This window comes from Myxocyprinus asiaticus, chromosome 34, assembly GCF_019703515.2.
Source record: "Myxocyprinus asiaticus isolate MX2 ecotype Aquarium Trade chromosome 34, UBuf_Myxa_2, whole genome shotgun sequence".
Lineage (NCBI taxonomy): Eukaryota > Metazoa > Chordata > Actinopteri > Cypriniformes > Catostomidae > Myxocyprinus > Myxocyprinus asiaticus.
Window position 1 is genome coordinate 27,386,760 of NC_059377.1, and position 20,211 is coordinate 27,406,970.

A 20,211-nucleotide genomic window follows, 5' to 3' on the forward strand; every position below is an offset into this window, starting at 1 on the left:
CTCTTTATCAGCCCTATTCGGTCCGGTCGGTCCTGATTCCCACTTACCCTCTGCCCAAGTCCTGGATTATTAATTTTTCCCTTTGTTTGGATTGTTTATGTTTGTTTTCCCCCTTGTGGGAGTTTTGGTTTATTTTTTTATTCGTTTTTGTATTTGATTAAATTCCTTGTTTTTTGAATCTCTGCGCTTGGGTCCTGAGCCTCTGTTATTCTCTGCATTGTAAATGTTTCTTACCCAATTGGTTTATTTTGTTTTAAGCATACAGCTAACAAAAGGTTTATGTTTAAAACAAGAATTGGAAAAAAAAAAAAATGTCAATGAGGTAAGAAAAATAAACTATGTCAAGATATAGCCTATTCTCTGAAAACAAGTTTTTGTATCTTACACAATTTTGTTCTTCTTGTAAATTTATCTTGTGTTAGAAAAAAAATTACATCATAAGAAAATAAACTTCCATTGGCTAAAAAGATGCAAAACCGAGATGAGTGCATTGTGGGTAGTTACGAAATGAGACCATATTGATGGTGGCTGTGAACACTGGAAAAGCCAAGTGAAAAATGAATCATGCCTCATCAACTCTCTTCCCAGCTTGCGTGCTGGGAGTAGACATATCCCTTATGCCATTTTGATAAGAAAAGTAGGAAAGAACATAGCCGTGGCCCTCAATGCATTATTCTCGAGTTTTGAAATTCTAAGGCTCTGGTCATGCCAAGACAATTACCACTTTATTTAAAAAAAACAATTGTTCCCATTTAGTTTTCGCTTGTGTGTACCAAACAGAATGTGGCACTGAGGAAAACCAAATCAATTTGAATGGTAAAATAAAATACTATTCTGTCAGTTTGCTAATTCATAATTGTTTTTTTATTTTAACATTTGAATCTCTGTAAAAGGCAGGTCCCTTTATGCATGCATGTACACACACATTAATAATGTACAAGGTTTAAGTAGTACATAGTTGTAATCACACTGAGCCCATTATAATTACTTTAAGCCAGGGATAACTAATGCATCGGCTTTCTTCTCAGGGAAAGAGATGTGAACAGGCTGACAACCTCATTGGGGACATTGCCTATGTATGGAGAAGATGAGAGAAATTGTGCACTGTCTGAGAGAAGTCCATACATATTTTAAATGCCTTAGTTGTTATGGATTTTTTGGCCAAAGGGAGCCTTGTAAAACAAAAAAATGCACTTAAGTGTACTGATTGTATACTTGATATCATAAAAGTACATTTTAAAAAGCATCATGTATATACTTGTTGTATTTAAGATACATTTCAACACTAAATAACTGTCACTTAAAAACAATAAAGCTGCAATAAAGCTGTTCCAAAATAACCATTTGCATACATTAGGTACACACTTAAGTAAGAATGAAGTATGGACTCTGAAAGCACATTATTTTCACAACAAGTACTCTTTTTAAGAGTATAATTAAGTGAAACATTTTTGTCCAAAAGGGAAGTCCAAGTTTCACTGGCAGAAATCTAGAGTAAACTAAAATTACAACCAAGAAGCTGGGTTGTCTGCAGGATCCACAGAGCACTTAGGAGGCAGAGTTTAGTATTTTCTGGTACTCATATCTCATCCTCCGCTTCTTGATGCCCTTCCTCAGATTTTCTTTTTCTTCCCTGTAGCTCTTTATAGAGTTGACATTAGAAGCTGGATCTTTAAAGGATTCTGTACATGACATGTGAGCAGTGCTTCAACTGAAGCAAAAGTCTGTGTATACACTATCTGTGACACCCTGACAGGAACCTCAGTAAAAAAAGAAAATATATGGATATTGAGAAAACGAGAGGATACAGTAGTCACAGATATTCACAGCCAGGTAGTTTACACATTCCTCTACTGTAGCTGTCCTCTCATAAAGTGAATGGGCAGTTGAAGTGACAATGTTTTTATTTACAATTATCAACTTTACTTTGTTTCAGTTTTATAATGCAATTTTGAGCAGAATATGAAAATATTGCCTTCCCTAGTACTGTATGTCCACAGTGTTGAAAGAAGAATATCAGCAAATGAAGAATTATTTTTTTCAAATCAAATATACACAATAAATCGGTGAACTTCACACACCTGAAAAGTTATAGGTAGGTGCGTATGAAAAGAGCTATTTAAAGACAAAAGAACGCTGTGTGACTAAAACGTTGCAAATACATTTTTGATTGTGTTTTGCAAGCTGAGTTAGTGTGCAGGATTTTGTCTTTTGTCTGATAAAATTGAATATAAAAGCATTTGTCCCATATTTAAAGATTAAATGATGCGTACGTGATGAGTCTCATATTTAAGCTGGTCCGATGGAGCCATGGCAAAATTGTTCAAGATCGTTCATTTAACTTTGATAGTCATTGCAAATTCATTATGCCAAAACGTGCTAAAGCTGTGGAGGGTGTGGTAAGGGACCGTCTGAATAACACATTGCAGGACCATTGAAATTAACCAATGAAATAAAAAAAGTTTATTAAATTTATTTAAAATACATTTATTTAATTAACAACTTAAAATATATGGTGAACAGTTATAGCATCCCAAATGTACATTTTCCATTATGCAAATATACATTTTAACCTAAAATCTTTGTAGAAAAAAAATATCTTGTCTATTTGTCAACAATGTAAAGAACAATTTGGACAGACTGCTATTCACAGTTTAAAATTTCCTAATGCACCGTTAAGTCTCTAGTGGGGCACAAGCTCCAGTGTAGCATCCTCATGTTATAAAAGAATGTGTGAGAAGCAACACTCACATGTAGATGGTTCTCATCATGCTCCTTCCCTTGCTTCGGCTTTAATTCACCATTTTTCTCCACTACACAACTGCCAGCCACTGCAGAAGATTGGCCTTTTCCATACAGCCTCTTATGCTTAACACACTCTGACAGATGCTTACCGGCTGCTATGGAAATGAGGGCTGTGATTAATTCACACCTTTTTCCTCGTTTTTCATGACTTAGGTCTGTGGTTCTCTGCCTCTCCCTGTCTCTCCATCTCTCACTGGTATTTTGCTCTGAAGCTGGACTAGATCACCATTACAATTTGCTCTTTGAAAGAAACAAAAGTGAATGGGGTGGTGCACCTTTTCCCTTCCTGAGGCAACTCAGGTGCAGAGAGGCATGATTTCAATTTACAACCATTAGCATAATCTGCAAAGGATGCTGGGATATCAGTCCTGCAGCATTCTTGCAGCTATAGTGATAAAAAATTATTCCACTGATAGGTACACAGGCACCCTGTTGTGTTGAAAAGGAAAGCTATAACCAAATACCTTGCAAACAACTCAATTTAATGCTTACACCAATCATAAGAATTGAGCATATTACGGGTGGTGCATTGCAAAGGGAGAGTAGAGACTGAAAAAAATGGCTTCAGAACCTGCTCTTAAATTAAAGTCTTATGTTGAATGCTTTGTGCCTGAAGCGTGACTCAGTGTTAGATTAAGATTGGGTTAGAGATGGCTGATCAAGTCATCAGCTCACATTAAGCACAATGAAAGCTTTTGAGAAATTATGGAGATGTGCAATACATGAAATTACAATGAAACTGTGATATTGCGCAGATGATAATAGGCAATATCCCAATATATTTAGGGTTCCTTCAACATGCACTAAAAAATGCAATTATGATATGAGAGCTCCAGTAGCTTTTAGCGGAGTAGCTAAAACCTTTCCCAACAAGCTAACCCCTATTAAATATGGAATAACATGGACCATAAGCTTATGGTATATAAAATTCAACTCTCTGAATGACTGACCTAAAATGATGTAATCTTTATCAACTCACAGCTTCTAGTCTCCAGTCATTACCAAGTTTTAGTAGAACTCATTAAATGGCACGAAAATAGCTAATACTCTAGGCACCTGAAAAGTACACAGTACTCTGTGAATTTCATTGTCAGCAGGTTTGGCATTTCCTGTGCAGTGCTGAAGGTATAGAAAGGTACGAATTAAATCAAAATTGACCCTATTTATTATTTAAGGTCTTGGGGGCCGTTTAGACTGAAAGTGTTCTTGTGCAACAAAAAAAAAAAGAAAAAAAAGAAGCAGCGCAAAGAAAAGAACAGAATGCGATACGTATTTATAAAAGCTGAAGTTTATCTAAAAAATGTGTTGTTCCTGCGCGAGATGTGCAGCAATGCTCAACGACATCCCTCTAGCACATTTAGCATAATAGAGCAGATAGCAAATAGCCCTTTATAGTGCACAATTCTTTAGTGTGTGTTATTTCAAATGTCTTCATAAGGATCTAGTGAAGTGTACTTGTTCCACATCTGAAACAACTTTTATTTTTGCTGACGCTTCAAATCCCTTTTACTTTTCCAACCCCTCTCCTCCAACCACCTGGCTCCATTTCTGGAATGCAGCATCCACTTTTCATTTTCCAATCAATCCCCAATAGATAAATATTAAGTCCCGCCCTGCATGTTTTTCATTGAATATTCTGCTTCACTCTAAAATGAACCTGATTACAAAAGTCAACTGGGTTGCAAACAATGTCTCATGATGCAAACTATGTCTTTTCATGTTGACTTTAAAGACTGGGTGCTTCTGAAATCCAGGCCACACAGCATACCAACACTGCACCTTGGACTTCAGGCCCAGCTCTCAGTCTCAGCACAGGTGTTTAGCTGAGCAGGAGAGACCCTGAATCAGATAATCCCCTCAGTCAGATCTGGAATGGGGTCAACGAAGGAGACGGGGTGGACAAGTCTCCTGATTTGCGTCTCCCTTCTGGAGATGTGTGTATCAGTGCCTTCCCTTTAGTCTGCAGCCGTCCATCTGTGATGTGGTAAGAGTGTATAAGTGGCAGAAACATTGCGGAGTAGAATGCATACCTGTGTCTCAACTAGATCTCAGGCCGAAAGACTTTAAAGAATGGTCCGGGTTCAATTCAAGTAAAGCTTAAACCACAAAAAATAATTTCCACTTGTCCCTGGTGTTTTGGCAGTGTGTTACGCTGTCGCCTTCAGCATATCGCAACACCGTTTCTTGGCCACCTTCATCATATCATGGCCCACTTTGGCATATCAGGGCCCCCTTCATCATATCGCAGACCACATTGGCATATCGCGGCCCCGTTTCGTGGCCGGCCCACCGGGAAAAGTACCGGTTCTCCTGATGGCCAGTCTGCCTCTGGGTTGCATAGAGGACCGTTACACCATTAATCATGATTACAGGTTGTTTTTCACTGAGAAAAGTTTCAGCCTTGATAAACGGTAAGACATTGTTTTTTTTTCCATTTTGCTCTGGTGTGCATATTTATGTACAATAATTATTTTTTGTATTTATTATATAATTATATATTTAAGTTCAATGCTATTTTAACCATTTAAAAAAAAAAAAAAAAAAAAAAAGCACCCCAGAAAGGCAATTTAACCACAGCAGTGTAACTTCACTTCCTCACAGAAATGTGAACCTGCCCGGGCAGAGCGCATATACAGGCGGTGACAGTTTGACTGTTGTTTGACTTTAATGTGAGATTTTATCATTTGAAGATCAATGTATTGTGCTATTTAGGCTCAAAACTCACTGTGCACTTTATTTGATGCTATTTTGAGTACTGTATGAGGAAATTCACACATCCTGACAAGAAAATTATTTACCGTTCATGAAACCTTGCGGTTAAAAAACATTCTTAATACAACAGAAATGCTAAAGAGATTGTGATTTTATGATTTTCATTTCCATCACTTATTTCTCCAATGGGCAGATTCAAAAAGAGAGGAAGGAATTTCAAATTTTTGCATGTTTTTATTTTTTCTTGCTGATCTCGTCTAAAGTTTGTGCACACCTGTGTGAGTCTCAGTCCTCACACTAGCATTTTGCATGCAAATCCAATGAGCCCTGAGGTGCCTTCCACCTCAAAGAGATCTTGGCAGATTGTGCAAGAGCATCTCTCTCCCTATGGGACCGGGTATTGATGTGTGAGGCGGATGTCCAGTCCATGCCTTCAAACCCAGACAGGTGTGCTAGAAATCACAGGAAAAGATCTCTGCTGCCTAGCCTCAATCAACACGACGGCCCTGGGGTGTAAATCTCTACTCGAGTGACCTCTCTCCTCTGAGTCTAACTGTGAAGCCCACATTTTTAAAAGAGAAAGATAGCCGAATAATAGAACAAAGACATGGAGAGTCACAAACTCACGCAGCATAGCGAACAGACGTATACGCCATATGAACCTCATGCCCTGATTGTACACGCGTGAGTGTGTCTGGATCCGTGCACTTGCTCATTAGCTCAGTCATTTATAGGCTACTTGTGCAGCAAGAGGAACTATGATCTGACCATTCATTTCCATAGAAACGGCACATGCCTGTTAAAGCAATGCTTTCAATGTAAGGAAAGTTTTCTGAACAAAACTGCCAATTTTATAAAGGGTTGATTCTGCAAGGCCACCTAAAACCACCAGCATCATACACAACATATAACAATTACACAAAACAAAATGTAGTTTTCAGAAGATCCTGATTACTGATACTTAACATTTACACTTTTGGCACATGCTTTATCCAAAGCAACTTATAGTGCATTAAAAGTATAGTGCTGAATACAGGAAAAGTAGAACAACTGGTAAAAAAAGGACACTTATAGGTATAGGTATAGTCCTTTAATATCCACATTGAGTTTATTGTTCTATATTCTTACTGTATGTCAACAAAAGTGATGTCTATTTCTTATTTCTCCTAAGGAATTTTAAGAGGAACCTTAAAATTGATACATGAATGGCATAACTGATTTCTCCATTAAGTCACTGGAGAAATGAAAGGGCAACCTCTGAGCAATAACTAGGTGTCTCTCAAACTAGAAACCTAAACATTTAGTATTTACAACTGTCTACTGACACCTAGACTGACATATGTTTCATGATTACCATGAAAGCTCTATGTTTGTCCTTTTCCACTGTACACAACCCACAAGCTATTTTCTCTAGTTATGAATAATTTATATTTCACCCCACTTCATAGTTTATTTTCAGCACCTGGACCTATCAACAACAGGAGCAATTCTTGGCCCGTGGTTTGACTCTATCCATATGCTCATAAAACTAAATATTCAAGCAGGAAAAGAAAAACAGCAAGGTAGCAAAAAGTGATGCCACCTGTGCACCTGTTATCAGTGAAGAGCTCTATCTGTAAAGCTGTGTGCTAAGAAGGGATAGCAGCTTCCTCACTTACCACATGATGGGGACAGAGGAATTAACACACATGGCACAGAACAGAGATGTAGAGGCAGAATGAGAAATTGTAGGGGAATAGCATTTAAGCAGGTATATATATACACACACAGTATATACTTTATATCGCCATACATATATTAAAATACACAGACATAGAAACCTACAGTATACCGAATAATCACCTGAGGCCACATGAAAAATTTAGATATGAACAAGCTGATGTGTAAAAAAAAGTGTAAACTTTGGTTTTCTCATGCTGTTAACATTGCTCTGTTTGTTTCACCAACCTAACCAGGAGTGAGTTCCCAAAAGCATTGTTAGCCAACTATGGTTGCAAGTTCCATCATTACCAACATAGTTCATCAATTTGTTGTTTCCCAAAACCGTAGTTCCAATGAACATTCGCACACTACAGCTCTTTACCTGTGGTTAGAAGCATAGTTCGTTGTTAGTTTTCTGTGTGGATTTTAAGGGATTAAAGTATGTTGAGAGAAAGTGCTTTAACACACTGATTCTGTCTGAGAATATGTGTCCATGTTAACGCATTTGTGGCATCCTTATAGGTTTTTGAAGAGTGTGCATGTGCGTATGTGCTCAAGTGCGTCGGGGGAACCATGAAGTCTGATGTAGAGGGAAACCCGGTATTGCAACACAATGTATCTGTTGCATTACACAGTGCATGCCGCTTTTGTGTCTTCAGCAGATTTCGTGCATTAAAGAGCATTCTGGTGTACGTGTAAATGAGCTATAATAATGTAATTTCTGCACAAATTATTACTCCACCCCCTGCGTAACGTCATTTATGCTCTATATTGTTGAACCAACGAAGTTCGTACGATGGATGTGCAACATCGCTAGATTATGCATCATAATAGGGTGGTTAAGCAGTGAGGTACAACGTTGTACTGGAATGCATGACACACTGACTCAACAAATCTATTTTTTGACCAGTGGCAGATGGGGTTCAGCAATCCTTCAAAACAGTCATTATTTGTGCAATTTTGTTTGGTGATGCTAGTGGTACAGAAATCACACAACTTTAGATAAGCCAATGTTGTTGTTAAACTATATAGGGCCGGTTACCCGAAGGTCAAAGCCAGGGACATGAGCCATCATCATTGTGCCCTTGACCAAGGCTATTGTCCCCAGGTTGTTCCAGTGGATAAGTGAATGTAATTTAATTTTCTTTAACAAGAATAACAGTGCAATTAATAATTTGTCTTGCTTTTTTGTTTACTAAAATTTCACCCTTAGCAGGGTTCAATTACACTGAATTAGTTAATCCTATGTAGAGTCAACTGACTGAAAGACTTATAATAACTTTTAGCAGATTTAATGATCTGCTTGGCACCCCAATAATCTACATCAATGCGCTACTCCATTGTACCTGTTATAAGTGTACTCTACATCACTTCAAATAAAAGAGTTTGCTAAATGACTACATTAGTATGGTTGTGTGTTTGTTGTTGAATGTTGTAAAAAAAAAAAAAATTCTCATCACATCTTGATCCTTGGATTCAATCTGTTTAAACAGGTGAAACTGAAGCCTCTCTGAAGTCAATAACTGTGCGTTTCATTTTTCAGCGTCATGGCTATAAAACATAATTTTTACCTCAGTATCTCAAATTACTGAAAATTATTTTTAAGAAAATAGTATTTAATATGAATAAATCAACCTGACTACTTGAATATAAACCAACAAAATTATTTTTTAAGGTTTGATCAGGTCAGGGGCATAGATACCCCCCCCCCCCAAAATCTACACCCTTGGATCAGGTAGAAATAAATCCTCAAGTTAACAATTGTTTGTTACTACTTTTTACAGTGGTCTCTCAGTGAATATGGTCATAAAAATGGCATGGGTAAAAATCATTAAAAAAGTTAATTCTGAGCAGAAAGACTATTAGACTAACTACAAACTGAGAGCATTCATATGTCTGAACCGCATACTTAAGCTTGCAATTATCACTGAACACAGGGTTGTGCCATAATATGGTGCGGCAGAGTGCAATTTTGGCAGTGCAAGCACTTAGATAATTATGATGGACCTTATCACCATGCATGGTCGATTACATATATGCCCATTTCTCTCAAATGGTATGGATGAGCATTGCATATGAAGTGAGAGTCCGATGCACTTCAGTGTTTAACCTTCACTGCTTCCTGACAGAATAACATCTGCTTTTTTTTGCAAATTATTTGAACAGTAACCATGATGGCACCAAAAATGTTAGGCAAAATGTTAGTGACAGATAATCCGTCACAATTCACTATCATTACATACTTCTTTTCATACAATGGTAGTGAATAGTGACTTTTGAACAGACTGAACATTCTGCCAAACATCTCATGATTACAAAATTTCCTTTGTTTTTGGTGAATTAACCCTTTAGTCCATTTTTGTTCAGACTTTTAAAGATTTTTACAAACTAATCTAAAAAAAAAAAAAAAAAAGGAAAAATCTTTAGTAAAAAAGAAAATATCGAGACTAATTGTGAAGCATCACTGCCATCCAACCACTGAGATATTAATTTGCAAATTACTTTTAGGAATATTCAGTGCTGAACTGCCCTTAGCCAATGACAAATTCAAGAAATAACAGTTTCTGCCTCCTTGATTATGATTTACCAGAGGAGAGAAATGTAGCACCTTTGGAATGACTGGAGTCAGGAGACAAAAAAAAAAAAAAAAAAAATTCTTCTGGTGTTCTTCTGCTTTCTCTCTTTCCATGGTATGTGAACTTTGCCTCGACTTCTGTTGCTTTTGACGTTTTAACTCAGGGCTTGCAATTCCCAATTCTCTCAGGTTTTAGAGTAGCTTTGTAGAGAGTGAAGAGTGATCCCTTAGCAAGCGAGCATCTATGTCAAAGACACATTCTGAAACTGTGACTGTGTTTGTGCGTGTGTTGGTGTTTGTATGGAGGTCAGAGTCAGCCTGGGGAAAAGATTTTTAGTTGAGTATTTCTAGCTGACAGCCATGACAAAAAATACAGAGAGTGTAACTGCCCTAATGGTTGCCTCAGGCATTCAAAAGGGGAGTTTATGATTAATTAAAAAATGTAATTACTTATGTTGCATCTTCATTCATCCACTGTTCTATGTACAGGATGGTATAGTTTAGTGGTTAAAGATCTACGCTGATACCTGAAAGGTTGTTGGTTCAAATTCCACAAATCCAACAATATAACCAACAATCAGTTAAAAGAGATTTAAATAATGGTTAATTAATTTAATAATAATAATAATAATAATAATAATAAAAATAAATTACAAATAAATGTTACATAATAAAGTTTCATTACTAAATAATTCTCTGTTTAAGCCAAAAAAAAAAAAAAAAAAAAAAAAAAAAAAAAAAAAAATACAACTTAAACTTCATAAACTCAAGAAGATGTACTGTACATGTTAAAAATTGTACAGATTGTATTCTAAGGTACCCGATTTGGTTTTGACAAAACATGTATTTACTGCGTTCTGCCTTTGCATGGGAATTTGATGATTTGGTTTGTTCTTAATGCAACTCAATGCTTATGAACAAGAAAACATATCTGAAAGCCTTCCTACCTAATGTTAAAAAAAGTGACTTTAATCTTGATTTGAATTATTCATGCAATATTTTGGTATCCACTTTTGTAGATCTCCTCAAGTAAACTATTTATAGCAAAACATGCTGCAATTTTAAATTCTTGTTTAAAAGCTTTTTTTTATTTATTTTTAATGAAATCTGCTTTTGATAAGTTTACAGTAAACACAAATTTCCTTTTTCTTGGGTCAGAATATATATTAGAATATATAAAAAAATATATTAATTATGTTACACTGACATTTAAAAGAAAAGTTGACTTGGCTGCAAATGTCATGACTATAATGTGCCTATTAACAATGCCTAAAGAGACCAGCCTGAGCTTCTCACAACATAACAGAGAACACAAAAGCACATAAGAGGGTTTTGCTAATGCATAGTGCACAGCATATATTTAAGCTCAATGCAAGGCCCTCGTTTGATTAAAAATTCAACATTAAATTGAAATCAGCCAGATGAGCTAACAGATAATTAATGCTTTGTATAAAAAAACTAACATCTCATGGAAAGGTGCCTCTGATTGCTTCTTCAACATGCCTACGACACTGGAGGCTTAGTGCTGTTTGGCAACATTTTACTATCAGCTGTGAAAACCATGCTCACTCATGCAGCACTCTTAACAACAGTTAAAAATACATTAATGCCAGGGGTGTCATTAATGTAGGTATGTGGTTACTAAAGGTTTTTTTTTTATTGTCACCAGCGGCAACCCTGACTCACTCTAGGCAAGAAAAAACACATTTTAACAACTTGGTAGTCATTTTTGTTTGGCATGCAAGGGGACCCGGGTTTATATACTGTACAAACATTATGATAGTCATAAACAGTATATGAATAAAGTCAAACAAGTTTTGGGCAGGGAGCTGATGACAAAAGTTTAACCTCCTGAAACCCGAGCTTGACTGCTATGCGCATTTTCCATTCCCCTTTTTGATTTGTAACTAGAAGCATGCAATAAACATGAAAAAAAAAAAAAAATATATATATATATAATAATGTGGACAGTGGGACTAAATTATGAAATTGTAAATAATACCAAGCTATAGAAAGTCATATTTTTTTTAATCAAATTGATTATGTTTTCAGGAGTGTTGTTTATTCATGTTTTTGAGACATTACAGACATTACATCAGAAATTAGCATAAATAATTCTGATTCAAAGTAATGGCCAGCATCATCCAATCACTGCCAACCATGTTCAAATAAATTTTGCGTGACATTTTTTAAATCTATGTAATGTTTACCATTGTCCCATGTCTGCCAAACATGTTGAGTTGTCCAAACATGTTGAGTTGTCCAAACATAATCTGCAGCATGAAACTGAACTTTTGATAGGAAGTTTGGATTGAATGCATTTAGCTGCATAGAGAGATATAGGATGCTCCCTTGCTTCCTATTTCGTGAATGACTTAACCTCCAGTGTTTTGTCTGTCTGCACTTGTCTCAGAACAGTTTAAAATGCACATTATTTTCATCCTAACTCTGTATACAGCCTCTGAAAGCAACATTTTCCAGCTTTTGGATGCATGTTCAACTCGACTGAACTGACCGAATTTAGATATGTGAATGAGTGATTTCTGCCACTGTTATTTAGATAAACACTTTCGTTTACCTACAATAATCATACAACTTAATTATCAAAGATACAAATATTTTCCATTCAATTTAATACCTACTTGGAGGGGGCATAATGGGCACGGTGCTTTTGCATTACGCCCACATATATGACTTGCAGAATACACCCAGCCAGTAATCAAACAGTAATTTAGTCACTGAAGGTTTTGGCTTCAACATGAAATATTTAATAGTCAGAGGTCATTCATTTTGTTTTTTTTCTCACCCCCTACCATTTGCAAGGAGCGAGGATTCCCCTACATATTTGTATTGACTGCATGGGGCCAGCGGGGGCGGCGGGGCCAGCAGAAACATGTGGTGGGGGGTGCATGTGCTGAATAATGCATCTCGCAGACCAAACCTGTCATTGTCTGAAATATTGCCGACATCATTCTTTGTGACAGAATAATGAAACATTTTTAAAAAAGGCAGTGGAGTGCTGCATTTTTAACAGAGGGCTCAAGAGCTCTGCCCTCCAGATGAAATCAACGAGTTGAGAAAAGGGCATCTGGTCTGTGTGTAAGTGTGTATGTGCGTGCTTGTGTCTGTATATTTGTGTAGTGGCTTCCTTCTTAAGAATGTAATAATGCAAAGTTAGCAAGAAGTGTAAAACATGAGAGATTATGGAGTTTGCTCACTGTTATTAACACAGCAAGTGATAAAAGGTATCTCTTCCATGTAAATCTAAATTTTTGTCCTAAACAGCAACGGTGATTGATAGCGCATTTTGTCGATCACTTGGTTTCTATTTATGTGGCATTCAGTTGTGAAATCTCATTGGTAAAATCTCCTCCTCATAGCTGTATATTAAACTTCAGATATCTTCTAATTGGCTGTGACTGTATCACACTGCAAAGCAGTTTCACATTCAACGTGGCTTGCCGCTGGAAACTTGTCGCATCACGCCTAGTTAGAACATTGTCTAAAGCAATTGTTCTCAACTAGTTTCGCTTCAGGATCCAAATTATACAATGGTTTCAGATGAGAAGCATATTTACAGAATAAAGTGCAGAAAGTGGGATAAAAATTTTTTTTGCCTCAGTGGGTGGTTGCCAAATAATTATTTTATGGAGAAAGAAACACTGGCATTGTTCTTTCACTAGCTAAAAAGACCTGCGACCCATTTAAAGAGTCGTGACCCACCAGTTGAGAAATATTGGTGTAAAGTTCAAGGAATGAGGTGGTTGTGGCATAGTGGGCTATAGCACAGAACTGGTAAGCGGAAGGTTGCCAACAGCCACCACCATTGTGTCCTTGAGCAAGGCACTTGACTCCAGGTTGCTCCGAGGGGATTGTCCCTGTAATAAGTGCACTGTAAGTCCCTTTGGATAAAAGCATCTGCCAAATGCATAACAAATGTAATTATAAATGTAAATGGAATGTTAGCCATGTAATGTGCATCTGTAATAATTACTGTTTCTTGAACGAGTATAATATTACACTTTTCTTAAATTACATAGATAGATAAACAGAACATTACACATATTTGAAGTTTTGCATTGTTTGTGTTCTGTCTGCATTATGTTGCCAAAATCTACTCACACAAATTGCAATGTCAATTTGATCATGCAAGTGATGTATAATATAATACCCTACACCAAATCAAGGACCACCCAATAAAACCAGTGGATGGTCTTCTCAATATTACAGAAATCAATACACTTAGTGAGCACTACGCTAAAATCTTCTGGATAATATGATCTGCTTCTGTGCTGGTTTGTATATCTGACAAAACAAACACTTTTTATGACAACTGTAAGAAATGTATCTCTACTCAACCACAAATGCTTTGCCTTAGCTTTGTACTACAAGGTACATTACGCTTTTAATTGTTCTCTCTCTTGGCCTGATGTTTGCCGATACTTCAGGTGCATGATAATGAAACGCTCCCTCCCAGCAGGTGTTCATCATGTTGAGGTTCAGCAACACCAGCATAAACTAGTCCCTGTTTACACCTGGTATTAATATCCATCTCAGGTGCTTCAGTAAAAGGTGGGCAGCTGAGACATGTTTCTGTTTACACCTGGTATTTGCATGCATATCAAATGCATCTACAGTTTCTGATTTTGTTAAGGGGAGGGTCCCTGAATTCATGACTGCATTCATCATTTACTATGTCTGTGTATTGTTGCATGTTAATAAAGCACAAAGCAAAGAAAAGTCAGCACACTGTTGCCCTCAAAAATACAAATGCGTTTCAAGCAGAATGCTCAGTTATTTTAGTTGAGTACTTGTATTAAATTAACTTAAGTTGTGCATGCTTCACATCATCCACATTTATTCATTTGCATACTGTATAGTCTTTTGGTGGACACTTTTATTCAAAGCAAATTATCTGTGAATTCAGCATACTGTATTTAAAATATTCAGTGAAGTCTTGTGCATGTATGTTCATACATACATGCTCAAAAAAAAAAAAAATGTATTTATTAAAATTTATTATTTTATTAAGGCTTCATTCCAAATAACATCTATCAGCAGTCCAATGACCAGAAACAGGCCTCGAGGGAGACATCACATAAAGCCCACATAATGCCAAACAAAGTTTGTGAGAGGGGTCCAAATTCCCCATAACAGTTAAACTGACATTTACATTCACAGAGGATAGGTTTTTTTTTTTTTTTGTCCTGATTTCTCTTCTTTCCACACTAGTGTTTCATAACACTACAGCCTTCTTTGTACAGGGCAGAGAGGGCAAAGTGCATTTCTTTTAGCAGGAAACTGAGTTTTAAGATGAGAGACAGGATCAGAAGGTTTGGAGTGCTTTCTCATTTCAACCTTTTATCAATGAACTATTTACCTGTTGATGCTTTTATTGCAATCATAGTGCTGCAAACATTTTTTAGGTCACACTTTATATTAGGTGGCCTTAACTACTATGTACTAACATTAAATACATACAAGACTGTGTAAATACATGTTGTTCTGCAAAATTCCCACATTTGCTGCTACTGAGGTTGAGGTGCGGATAGGTTTAGGAGTAAGGGTGAGTTAGGGTTTGGATTAGGAGTTACAGTTAGGTTTTGGGGTAAGGGTTGTGTTTGGGTTAGGGGTAAAGTTAACAGTGTAACTACAAATGTAATTAAATGCAAGTACTTTTAATGTAATTACAATGCAACAACATGTATGTACATAATCAGTACACTGTATCAAATGTCTAAGCACATAGTAGTTAAGGCCACCTAATATAAAGTGGGTCCCATTTTGAGAGTCTTATTGGAATCCAAAAGGTCAAGGCTTCTGGGTTGGATATAATCTGTTAACAAAATCTACTCTTGCTTTTATACTTTTAGAATAAAACATGAACCATTACAGTTGTAAACTTGAACACTAAGGGGCGAATTCACTAAACAGCTGCTCCAATTTTTTACATTGTATTTTAGCACAAAAACCTGCATCTTTTTTACAAACCACCCGGACTACAACTTAACCGGGCACTTAATAAAACAGCATTGTATCATTAATATTTAAGTTAATTTATTGTCATTCTTTTCAAAAACACTACTTCTATGTAAATAATGGTTTATTATTGATTGTCCCTTATTCAAAAATCTCATCGCTATTTGCCTGGTGCAATTAACCTCACAAAGAGCTTTACAACTGGGCATATATACATACGAGTATTGTAGTTGAGCACACTTTTGACATTTTAAAGTGCAAATTCAGGATCCTGGATCAGAGTGGTGGAGCGATCCTGTACAGTCCCAGTAAAGTATACCAGATTGCAGTAGTCTGCTGCATCGTACACAACCTAGCATTTAAAACTGTCTCGCAAGATCGAGAATTGCGCTGAGCAAAATGCGTTCAGCACTAAATGTTTGGGTGTCTCTGGACTTTTAGCTGATTTGCAAACCTCCTTTAGTGAACTGTTTGCTAAAAACAATACTAACAGCAGATGCAAATAAACAATGCTATCATCGGGCACTTAGTAAATCCCCCCTGAATCAGCATGATTCATTATGAGCACAACTGATTTAATGTCCCCATTTTCCAATGGATTTATGCTAATAGCTTTGCAAAAGTACTCTACACAAGGTGTCACATAATTTTAATTTCTTTTTCAACTGGGTCTTTTTAAAGTTTGGTCTCTGTTCACTGACACAGTGATACCAAGACTATACAGACTACATTCTCAAACTATGAAATACATTGCTGTACAACACCTCACATCTAGACTTCAAGTCGCATTCGGCAGGATGCTTTCAAGTGTAACACCCTGTCTACACCGGGTGCGTCTGTTGACGTGACGCAACAGTTTGAGGTCGTCTACACTGACACGGATGTTTTAAACCATTTATTTGTGTTGTTGGCAGTTATAGCGGCAGTTCATGCAGCTCAAAATGGAACAGGACACCCATTTACTGCAACGGACGCTTCCAGTGAAGACAGCATCATTGATTATAATGGGTTCTATTGCTTTTGTCGTGTAAAGTGTAGACAGGATGTAAGAGAGAGAAGAGGAAGCTAGTTGTTAAATTACACACCTCCTGACTTGGATACAAAAAAACCATAGATAGAAATAATACAGGAGGACTTGTATCAGTTTGCATAATCCAGATGAGACTCCAACTGTTCACTGGTCATTCAAAACTAATAAGATTTAACTCACTCAAATTGAAAGTGGACATACTGTAATTTCTTCTTGGCCAAATGTAAGAGTACCATATGAATAAGGCAAGCAGCTACTGTAACAAGACCATGTTGTCCAATGTTTTGATTTTTTAAATTATATTAAAAACAGCTGTGGCTTGCAGTATGTGTCTGTTGCATACACCAAACACATTACATGTAGCACTCTAGTATGTTTGAGTTTTGCTGTATTTTGTTAATTGTGGTGCAACTGCATTCAAGTTTGTTGTTTTGAATGTTCAGTCACTTACCGAACTCCCTGGGTACAGAGATAGCGTACACACAGCTTTGTCCCATTGTGTAGTTCCTGGGGAAATTCGGTGACAGTACTGTTCCCTCGGTCCCAGTAGAGTGACTTCCACATGGTGCTGTTTACATAAACACCCACATCTCTCATTACTTGGTGTTTACAGCTTAAAAATTCACGATAAAACTTGTATTGTTGTCTCTCTATTTATCTATCTATCTATCTATCTATCTTCTGTACCCATCCATCCACCCATCCATTCAATCCTTCAAACTGTCCATCCATCCGTCCATCCATCCATCCGTCTGTCCTTCCATTCATCCATCCATCCATCCATCCATCCTTTCAAATCTATCTATCTATCTATCTATCTATCTATCTATCTATCTATCTCTCTTCTGTACCATCCATCCATCCATCCATTCAATCCTTCAAACTGTCATCCATCCATCCTTTCAAACTGTCCATCCATCCATCCATCCATCCATTCTTTCAAACTTCCATCCATCCATCCATCCATCCATCCATCCAAACTAACTTTCAAACTCTTCCAGGCAAGGCTTTGTCAAGCCAACATTAAAAGTGAGTCTTGATAAACTTTCCTTTTCTTGTTTTGTTTGACATAAAAACATATTTCTATTTTAGTCTATGACACAGAGCCAAATTTGCTATACATATAGCAATTTGTTAGGAATGGCTCTTCATCATTCTTATTACTTGTTTTTTTTTCTGTGAGGACTCTTACCTTGACAGCTGGGTAGTCCCCTGTTCCAGCCAGGCCTGCCATCATCACCCATGATGCAGGTAAGCGTGGAATAGCCCTGGAGGACGTAGCCTGCCTCACAGTAGAAGGTCACAGTGGAGCCCAGCTTGTAGTCACTGCCCAACCGAGTGCCATTCATCACATTACCAGGATCAAAGCATGACTCCCTCAGCTTGGCTGCATAAAATAGAGAGAATGTGGATGAGAAGCAAGGGATGAAAATCATTTTAGGCATATACTGCAGGATGGCCATTGGATGAAACTGAATTTCTCTGTTTAACAAACACATTATCTTCCTAGAAAAAGACTCTTGAAACCCTCGGAGGATGTCACCCTTAAACTCATTCTGCTCTTGCTATAATAACATTTTCGGCCATCTAAAAGATGACGGATTTTCTTATGTTTACACCAGAATAAATGAACCTCAGATACAGTCAACACTGTATAATATGGCTAATAAAACTTTTATCTGACTGAGGGTTGTGAAGTTTAGGCTGACAGACCTGACAGGAAATGTCAGGGCCTACCTTTGTACTCCAGGTGGAAGCCAGTGTAGCTGACAGAGCCATCACTGCGGAAGGCCAGGTACATGGTGTTGGAGCTGCTCTCGATCCGTTCTGGAAGCTTACTGTCCTGGAAGCTCCCAATCAATGGGCTGTTACTGTCCAGTCCATCATATATATACAAGAAGTCATAGTTGGGCTCAATGCTGAAGCTAAAATGGAGACAGTGGGGGAAAGATCAAAGAGGAGTTTTTAATATAAAGAGATCAAAGCAAGGCAGTGGTAAAGGATTCCCGAGATCATCCTAGTGAACAGTGGTATAAAGCAAAAAAAATCCAAAGAAGGTGTAGCCTGAGTGAATTAAATTGAATCTGAACTAAATCAGTAAACTTAACCCCAAACCCTAACCCAACCCATACCCTAAACCTTATCTAAACCCTAACCCTAACCTTACCATACCTCAACCTCAGAAGCAACAAATGTGAATCTTGTGAGAATTTTGCAGAACAACATACAGTTACACAATAATTAAATAGTATTGTATGTATTTTAATGTTAGTACATACTGGTGAAAGACACCTAATATAAAGTGGGACCTTTGATGTTTTTGGCATTAACAAATTAGCAAGAGAATATTAGAATTAGAGAACAAAGATTTACCTGCTGTGAATACATACCCAACTAACTTGCTGTGTGAAGTACAACAGTTCTGTATCTGTATTCTCTATATCAGGGGTCGGGAACCTTTTTTAAATAAGGAGCCAAATTTAAATTTTTGGTTGATGCATTTTTTTCAAAAGAGCCATACCACAAACTAATAATTTACTATTTTCAAAAACAAAGTTTTTCAATAAAATAAAATGTTTATATTGCCCATAGACTACTCAAAAACAAACAAATATGCAAAAATTAATAGGTAACATATTGCAATATGGAACTGAGTACAAGTGTTTGTGCGGGTCTCCATAAAATTACTTAATTTTACAATTGTTCATGAAAAATTTAACTTCCCTTTTGGGCTGGGCGATTTGTAAAAAATATTTTAATGATAATCGCATTTAAAATATCGTGATATCCGATTATATGGTCAACCCCCAAGGTAGGGCTGGGAGGGTTACTTTTGAAATGTATTCCACTACAGATTACAGAATACATCCTCTAAAATTTTATTTGTAATGTATTCCGTAAGATTACTCAGAGTCAGTAATGTATTCTAAATACTTTGGATTACTTCAGCACTGGTAGATTTTTTCACTTGTTTTGACTATAAAAACTCTGCCAGTACAGTAAGAAAAAATACACATGTTAAAAATTCATTCTCTGAAAAACCTAAATATCTTATGCAGTGTTGTTTCTAAAACAAGATCAATCAAACTGATCTTGTTTTAAGGATTTTTAGATATTTTTACAGGAAAACAATACAAAAATTATCATCAAGAATATGATTTTTGCCCTAATATCAAAGGTCTTACTAGAAAAAAATTTAATTATGATCCAACGTGAATTTTCTTGATAAAAAAATATGATCGTGCCTGTTAACATGTGCATGTAAAATGACTAGAAATAGCATTTTAGCTTAGCGTAAAGCTGTATTCTAAATACCAATGATTTAAATTGTAACTGTAGTGGAATAAAGTTACTTTGTATTTTAAATACGTATTTCGATACTCCCCAACCCTGCCCCAAGGTTGGTAAA

The 20,211-nt window shown here is 36.7% G+C and overlaps 1 protein-coding gene across 1 annotated transcript in view; it reads right to left on the minus strand.

Moving 5' to 3' along the window:
* LOC127425389 (CUB and sushi domain-containing protein 3-like) overlaps nt 1-20,211 on the minus strand; it is a 701,868-nt gene that overhangs the window by 133,951 nt on the left and 547,706 nt on the right. Inside the window, exons 29-31 of the mRNA XM_051671320.1 lie at nt 18,540-18,727; nt 17,995-18,189; nt 17,254-17,370 (exon numbers count right to left, since the gene is read on the minus strand). Of these exons, the coding sequence (XP_051527280.1) occupies nt 17,254-17,370; nt 17,995-18,189; nt 18,540-18,727 (500 nt within the window). The remainder of the gene's footprint in view (nt 1-17,253; nt 17,371-17,994; nt 18,190-18,539; nt 18,728-20,211) is intronic.